The sequence below is a fragment of the Pygoscelis adeliae genome, unplaced genomic scaffold (assembly GCF_000699105.1).
Source record: "Pygoscelis adeliae isolate BGI_AS28 unplaced genomic scaffold, ASM69910v1 Scaffold124, whole genome shotgun sequence".
Classification (NCBI taxonomy): Eukaryota; Metazoa; Chordata; class Aves; order Sphenisciformes; family Spheniscidae; genus Pygoscelis; species Pygoscelis adeliae.
Genome location: NW_008824791.1, coordinates 4,677,281 through 4,685,663, shown reverse-complemented (window position 1 = coordinate 4,685,663; position 8,383 = coordinate 4,677,281). Strand labels below are relative to the sequence as shown.

General features: G+C 38.8%; 1 protein-coding gene across 1 annotated transcript in view; it reads left to right on the top strand.

Annotated features, from left to right (window-relative positions):
- Window positions 1-4,822, top strand: part of MAEL (maelstrom spermatogenic transposon silencer) — a 15,822-nt gene extending 11,000 nt beyond the window's left edge. Inside the window, exons 7-12 of the mRNA XM_009323947.1 lie at window positions 463-517; window positions 1,108-1,249; window positions 2,495-2,557; window positions 3,428-3,560; window positions 3,819-3,897; window positions 4,707-4,822. Coding sequence (XP_009322222.1) covers window positions 463-517; window positions 1,108-1,249; window positions 2,495-2,557; window positions 3,428-3,560; window positions 3,819-3,897; window positions 4,707-4,822 — 588 coding nt within the window. The remainder of the gene's footprint in view (window positions 1-462; window positions 518-1,107; window positions 1,250-2,494; window positions 2,558-3,427; window positions 3,561-3,818; window positions 3,898-4,706) is intronic.
- The last annotated feature ends 3,561 nt before the right edge of the window (window positions 4,823-8,383 follow it).

Below are 8,383 nucleotides of genomic sequence, written 5' to 3'. Positions count from 1 at the left end.
TAATTTTTGCTCAAGTTTCATTTGCCAATAAGCAAAACAAAACGTTAGGATTCAGAGGCGTTTAAGCTTCATGACGGCTATATTACATTTTGATTCCATTCAAGCCTAATGTTAATCCTTAAAAAGGCGGGGAGGGTCAAGACCTTGGGCTTCATCCATAAATGTAGGGCTCTGAAGAAATATGCATGAAAAAAATCTCAGAGCACTTAATGGAGGTAGCTGTAGTATGGGTTAAGCTTTAACCTGTCCCCAAACATTAGTCCAAAATTTCTCCTGGGATTTGGTTGGAAAGCCTCCATGGCATTTGGTTCCTCTTCAAGATGATTTTCAGGAAGAGTGTACATTCAGTCCCACAAATACTGAATTTTGTTTTGGAGATGTCTCTTTCAGATGTAGTCGGAAGTCTTGCAGATGTCAGATTTATATACTCCTTCAATGTCACTGAAATTTTCTTTCTTCTAGTCTAATGACAGATTCCGAATTAACTGGTGTCTCAATCGAATGGCTAGCATAACAGGTGGGAAATGGATCATTTTTGGCTTTTCCGCTCCCCCATCCCCTAAGAAAGAAGGGTTATGTAATCATGGACAGCTGTATTTGTCTGAAAATCTTCAGGTCTCAAAGGCTTCATAAAAGCTGGTACTGATAGCTAGAACTACTTTGCGTGCTTCTCCCTCTTCTTTTCCTCCCCATCAGTGACAGTAAAACAACAGCATGATCAGCTAACTGGCTAGTGAGCACATCCGTAGAATAACATACGCTGTTTCTTGCTCAGCCAGTTAAGGGAGCATTGGAGGCAGTGAGATTACTGTGAAGGTGAGCGTATGGTAACACATGGGAAAACTGACAGCTTCTGAGGAGAGATGGCCCACAAGTAGGATACATAATTACTGAAGTGGAGACAATTATGAGAATATAGGATGACCCACTTTGCTAGGAAGCCAGGTTTTATTAAAAACACTGGTGGAATAACTTGTTAAGGTTTACAAGAGCTTTGGTGCTCTGGTAAGAGGCTGGGCAATGAACAGGGACTGACTGAGAAGTGAGCTGGGCAGAATATTCACTGACTCTTTTGTTCTCCTGACCTGGATTTTCTCTGAGCAATAGGCATTGAGAGCCATCTGGAGCTTCTTGCAGTAGAAGACCTGGTAATAGAACTGTACCAGAAGAAATACCAAAAGGAGCCATCCAAGACTTGGGTGTGTAGAGAATTGGATGTCTTCCTGTGGGATTTCTCCAGTAATACCAGGTATGTTGGGTTATTCTTTGTGGAAACATGTATTAACCTGACGCGTCTTGGTGCCCTACATACAGCTTATACGCTGCTAGGCTAGAATGTTCTGCAAGCCTTCTAATCAGAAATGCTTCTTGTCACATCATGAGTACAACTGGAAATGAAAAATACTTTCCCAAAAGAAGTGTAAAGATAGATGGCTTTTTAATGCTGAGTCTGAGGCCTAATTTAAAGGAGGGAGTAAAAATGGAAATAAAATATATTGTGGTATTTAACTGGAAATCATAGAAGTGAGAAGATTCAGACTCTCTTAGAAGTGTAATTTGGATGGGACCTGGCTGTTGCTATACATCAAATGCCTCATGCTGCTACTGTGATGAGGAACAAGGTAGGTTTGCCAGTGGTATAAATCAAGTTCTCAAGCATAAGCATTAAGCTAGATCCTATCTTTTTTCTTCCAGAATGAATGTTCTTTATTACACATCTGGAATTCTATTTACTTTGTAGGATTTTTCCTTGTGGTTTTTTTTCCCTATGTGTCTTGAATGGTAAAGCTTTTCCTGCTTTCAGATTCTTCTGTGTTTGTACAAAGAAGTGGTATGTAGCTTGTGGTGTTGCAGGGGAATATTTAGTGATGATGCAATTAACTTAGAAATATACTTTAGCTTTTCCTGTGCTACTGTTTTAAGTAAGAACCAATAATTTGATCTTAAATTTTAGTAGATCTTTTAAAAAAAAAAAAAATTATTCTTGGAAGTCTGCTTTCAGTATGGATTTTAAGATCCATTGGGATAATCAGTGTCACTTTATCTTTTTATAGTCAGGCAGTTTTCCATTTCCATGAGTATCTTCACACTAGAGGGAGACCTTAACAAAAATGGAAAAATGTACTTTAAAACACACATTCGGAGAGGAAAGTGGGGATGCTTATACTAAGAGGAACTATTTTGTATTAATGGGAAACTTCAAATTGTTACCTTTAAATTCCATTTGCCTCTTAGGATTCTCTTTTCTTTCTTCCCTCCACCTCAGCATGAAGCAGGGTGCCTGTTAAGCATGCCTTTTAACTCTGTGTAAACCACTTAGAGCTTAGTTATTGAACGCTGGTCCTCTGTGAAATTTTAAAGGTACTATATGGTCACTGAGACAAAAAGATAACACCTTTAATATTTGTTCCTGTTCCTTCTGACCAGACCAACTATTCATGTTGATTAACAATGTAGATGCTTCTGAAATAAGCCTGAACTTCATTTCCTGTAGGTGCAAGTGGCATGAAGAGAATGATATACTCTGCTGTGCTTTGGCATCCTGTAAGAAAATTGCGTGAGTATTGCTAAGGAGTTATCTCCAGTATGATGACTTCTTATTTTGTGTTAGATGCACGTTTTTGGCTCTGGCTTCTCTGACTGCCTGGAGCACTATAGTTCTAGACCTTGAGTTTTATTTATTCCCTCCACCCCCAAGATTTTGTTCTATTTGTAACTTTCATTGTTGTTTGTATGGCTTAGCACTATGCTGTAAGTCTTAGCACTTCAATGTAATTTCTGTGATAGTAATGTCCATCACTCTGTAGTCATCCTTTCACTACCTCCACTTACTATTGGAGAGTTGAGAGAAGTGTTAATTACATTGGAATTCACTGGTTTTCTTCAGAGGTTTAGTGTACCTGTATTTGGTGAGAAATTCTCAGTATATTCTAGTATATCTTTACTTTGGAAACTTTTATACTGCCTTACATATAATGTACATACATAAAGTTCTGTAATCTTTTTGGTGTGGGGAAGGGGAAAGTAAACAGTTGGGAAACAAGGAAATGCTGTTTAAGATATCAGTCAGTAGTAGCAGCACTTTGAGAGAGGTAATAATGAATAGTCTTTCATTTAAAAAACTCTTGTTGTGGACTGCTATGCCTTGCAAAAAATGTTGCTTTTCACACTTCTGAGTGGCTGCATTTGATAGTGTGGGGAAGCAGTTGTTTTAATTTCATGTGTAGTTGTAGAATAGGCTGGTGGTCTTGGAAGGATGCAGGGTAACTAGCTGCTGCAATAATGTCCTTCTGTCCTCTGCTCTGTGCATCTCAGACTGTGGTTGCTTTGTTTGCCAGTTGAAGAACTAAAAATGCTGTGCTTCTGTACACAAGCATTACAGGCCTCTTAGCCAAACTTTCCTTGTTTTCTTTTTTTCTCGGTCAAGTTACTGCATCAGTAAATCTTTAGCTAGTGTGTATGGAGTCTCACTGACAGCAGCTCACCTACCTGTTCAAGACTCTGATTATGGTGGAAGCACAAATACCAAGATGGTGATACTGGATGCTGGACGTTTTCAGGTCAGATTCTTTAAACTGGTATCCTGTTTTATTTCTAGTTGACTCAAGTGTTCAAACTTGCCTATTTCAGGTTAGCTGTTTTCTCTTTGGATGCTGTCTTTTGTGACATATATTGGGCAGACTGGTGGAAAAAAAATAATCACTAGCTGGGTCATTTCCTGTGATTTTTGACCATAATTTCTAGGTTTCATGGATAGTTGTGTATACTGCATTTTAGAAGACATGTATATAATTTTGAATGTTTATTTCTTCATACAGAAAATGAAGGCTGAGGGTTCTGGATGTGACAGACATTTCGCTTCTCCAAGTCAGGATCAAGAGTTTGTCCCTTCTCATTGTGAGTTTGAAACTTTCGCATTTGTAAGGGGAAAGAGATATTTAAACTTAATCCAATTGCTGCTTTTTCAAATTTCTGGGCTTAGATGTTGCCTGTCAGTGACATAAAGCTTAAACAACTCTGCGTGAGCTGCGCTTATTCCTGCATATGGATTTCACTGAATTTCTGAAGACATAAACATAAAGAGCTGCCCTTTTTTTACTTGACACAATCTTATGGTCAAAAAGGTGTCTCAAAATTTAGTTTTTCTTATAAATGTTGCTCTCTGATTTATACCCCCTTATTTTTCTGCTACATGAAGTCTATTATCATATGCTTAGGTGCTTTGAGGCAGGGCCATCTTTGAAATACTCTCCTTGCTCTTAAGTCATTATATGTGCAGACTCAGCTGGTGCTTGTTGCAAGTATTCTGTTATAACGCAGTTTATAAACACTGCTCATTTAAAGTTGTCTTTTTGGAGATGAAATTTTTTTAGTAGAAGGCACGTGAGCTCAATTCGTCTGGGCAGTTCATGGCCAATCTTCAGAGGAACAGAATCAAGTTTGCAAACAAATAACTAAGAATTCTGAGTTTGCAGCTTTTTTTCTTGCATGTAAAATACATGCTGAACTAAACTCTGAAACTGTTCCAATTAAAAATCATGAGATCTTATGGTCTTGGTGTTTATAGAGGACACAACCCCTGTCTCTGACTTTTTGTATTAGAGCTATTGAATAGGTTCAGCTCCACAGCATATGAAGAACAATTCCATTAATTTATGCAAGCTTTAAAGGCTGATTTGATTTGCAAACTGTATTTAATTTAATAGGTGATTCTCCATGTGGTGTGAAGACTTCCCTTTATGGAACAAGTACCATGCGAGGAAGAGGAATTACTCGATTGCTGAAAAGTGCATCTGATCTATCCAAGTCTTTCAGTAATTGAAAATCTTTTTTACATCCGGGACAGCTGTAAATTCTGATTTTCCTTGTTTCCTTAAGATAATCAGCAGTTTCTCCAGACTGTAGTTTTTCATCCTATGTGCAACCCTAGGCAGTTCAAGTTCTTGATGGAATGATAAAACTATTGACTGGATTTAAAGAAGACGAAAATCTTGTTTATTATCTACAGGAAGACTTATTTTGAAGGGACCTGACAGTTGCACCCTCTCTTTAAAAATATATGCCATACTAGTTCTGTTTCCTAATGGATGGAGTGCAAATTCGGGATCGATTAGTCAATATCATTGGCTTAGAAGAACTCTTTAGTGGCCAATGTGACTTTAAACAAGTGCTTTATTTCTTCTTTAATAATCTCCTTCCCCTCTTCTGCATGTGGAAGATAGAATTTCAGTGCATAGCAGTCTCTCCCCAAAAAGTGATGGGAGGGGGAGTATTGGAGGTATGAAGGTCTGCACTAGGGAAATTAAAGGTGTAACAGTCTTGAAGGTTTGCTCGTAATCTGTCAGTTCCAGCCATGAAGAATTTGAGTGGTCATTCAAGACAAAAAAGCAGACTTTGTATGTCTTAAAAGAAATGTGGTGGCAAATTTATCCATCTATTAATGTTCTTTTAGAGGCACAGACTATATACATCAGGAACAAGTACAACATAGATACTGTTTTTTCCTTGGTATCAGTTTTCTGTTTAAAAAATGCATGTCCCTCAAACTTACAGACTGAAGAGGAGTGTAGGTGTTACGGGGTTTTTTTGCAAGGAATATCAAATTCTAACTGATATATTAATCTGCAGATATAATTTCACAAGTTTAGTCAGGCTGGGTAGATACTAGCCATAATTATTTGAGGGCACATAAAAACTGGGAGACTGTCTGACGTATCACTAGGAAGTTAGGTGTTCCATTTTATGGAGGTACAAGTCTTGGACTAGTCCCTAAAAAGTTGTCTGTTGTCTAAGCCTCATCCTTAGTCCATGTGTCTTTGAGCAACTGATTCTCAGAAATAAGAGCTTTTTATTTTTAGTTGTTTCTACATTTTGTTCCAACAGAGGTCCAGTTGTGAAATACTACTTCCATAGCAACGAATTGTGAGAAGATATTTATTTCATTCCTTGTAGGAACCGAAACTTAAAATGAGGTAGTTCATTCTTTTGGACAATAGGAAAACAAACAAAATACCAAAACCAAATGGATCCAAACAAAGCCCAAAACCCAACCAAAATAAGAGGTCAACGCATTTATGAATAAACTCGAGCATGCTGATCAGTATGTCAAAAAAGGCCAATTGCTGGTTTAGTTGGAAACCTGTTGCTGTATTAAACTGTATATGTAAGCTTCTTCCAGTATTGCAGGATGACTGCATCATTTTCATGCCTCTTACCAAACAGTTTGCTTATCACTGAATTTTCTTGAATTAGTCTGTATTTCCTTCCTTTGAGGCTGTTGTTCTACCTGCTAAATTTCACCAGATAAGAGACAATAAACCTCGAAGACTGAGATTTACCAATGAAGCATCTGGGAATGTTGTAACAGAGTTTTTAGTGTCTATTTAGTAGTGGTAAAGGCTTCTCTGCATTGGAATAGAGTTGTTAAAGTTTTAAGTTTCTTAACTGACAGCCATTGCTGCATTATCATTTCAAAACACACAGAACTGTAATCTTTGAATTATTTTCAGAGGTCAGTGTGGCAATAAAAGTTTCATGTTTCAGTTTTTACGAAGAAGAGAATTCATTATTATTAAAATATTTATTCAGTATCAATGTAGATACACGAACCTAAAAGCATTTGCTACGATGCTTAAGGTATTATATATCTTCAAGACTGAGATAAAGAATCTGAGCAGAAATGGAGAAATACAGAGTTAGGGTTCTGTGGCATGTCTATACCTTATCACCTGTAACTGAAAATAGTACGTAAGCTGTAGAAGATGTGGTTACATGCTGTAGGCAGTGGGCTGTTAACTAGGGCAGTAACTGTCTTACTGTAATAACCAACAACCTGTGGTGTTTTTTGTAGTGAAAACTGTAAGATCTATATAATGAGAATGAGTACACTAACTTGATGTAGCCCACTTAATACTGTTATTCTCCATATATGGAGGGGGATCTCTAACAGCTATAGGAGGATGATAGAAAATTCTTTCATTTTGGAGCTCTGCTTCCCTGGCTGTTTTGCCATTTGAAACTCCGTTTGATTCCTTTGAAAAATAAATTCTGCTTAATAAACACAATACAGTAATGCATCTCCTTTAACAGAAAAGTAAAGATGAGGGAAAGATGGTGACTTATAACCTTAGCACACTTCTTAAGTGCAAGGAATAGTAATGGTAAGGCACAAACTGTGGTCAAAATCAGAAGAAAATTCTCTCCACTTGCATGGAAAAATTCTCAAAGGGAAATAAAACCAAGTAAAGGCAGAATGGCTCTTGAGCAGAGTTTGTGTGATGCAGCCTGCGAGCTTTAAACATGTACTGTCCAGATGGTAAAAAGTAACTAACTTAATACTCTCTGCATATGGGTGTATAGGTACCATACAAATTGAACTGTCTAAAGAGCTGTTTTTGTAAAGGAGACATCTAACAGATTCTATCAGACGCGACCTTCTGCCCTCCTATTAGTGTAACTTACTCAGGCCTGTGACAGTAATGGGTAAAAGTAATCCTGGCTTTGCATACGGATTAGAAAGTTAGTAAGTATTTTTGTTCTTGTTATACAAGTAAGTAGGTGAATCGTACGTTGCCACTCTCTACTATAAAGGTTTTGGCTAGGAGAACAGTTGTCTAAGGGTCATGAAAACACAATGGACTGTGGTGACAAGTTTGCTGGGCTAGTCTATGGGCTAACAGGCCAAAGACTGCCTTCCTGAGCTCCAGGGTTATGGTCCTAGGAGCTTTTTGCTTTTTTCCTTCCTCTTAGGGTCCCAAATTCCACTGTTTGACGGTTACTGAAGCCAGGTTTGCCCCCCAGCGTTCACATCCCCGACCAGTTCTTTCTTGTTTGTGAGCATGAGGCCCAGCAGAGAGCGCCTCCCCTCCTTGACTCCTCAATCAGTTGTTATAGGAGCGTCAGGCTTCTTCCAGTTGTCTGAAGAAGGCTTCATGTACTTCTTCCTGAGAAGGCTGTCTACAGCAGACACCCGCTAGAATGTCACCCGTGTTGGTCTGCCTTCTGTTCCTGACCTGTGAGCTCCCGACCGGCTCACTGTCCATCTGCAGGCGGAGCTCTGTGCATTGCAGCTGCTCCCTCATGTGAAGAGCAACTCTGCCTTCTCACCTCCCAAGTGAGAGAAAACAAGCTGGACAGTAAGTGACGTGTGGGAAGGGAAGCCTGGTAATCTCTTTACTCCTGAGGCCTGTAGGCTCAACACTTGTGCCGGTTTCAGGATCTGCATTATAACTAGTTAAGATATCAGAGTGTGTTTGCTGTGTCTAGAGTGAGATTAATCTTTATTACGTTTTTAGCAATATGTCAGTGTCGTGGTTTAACCCAGCACCACGCAGCCGTTTGCTCGCTCCCCCTCGGTGGGATGGGGGAGAGAATCGGAAAAAAG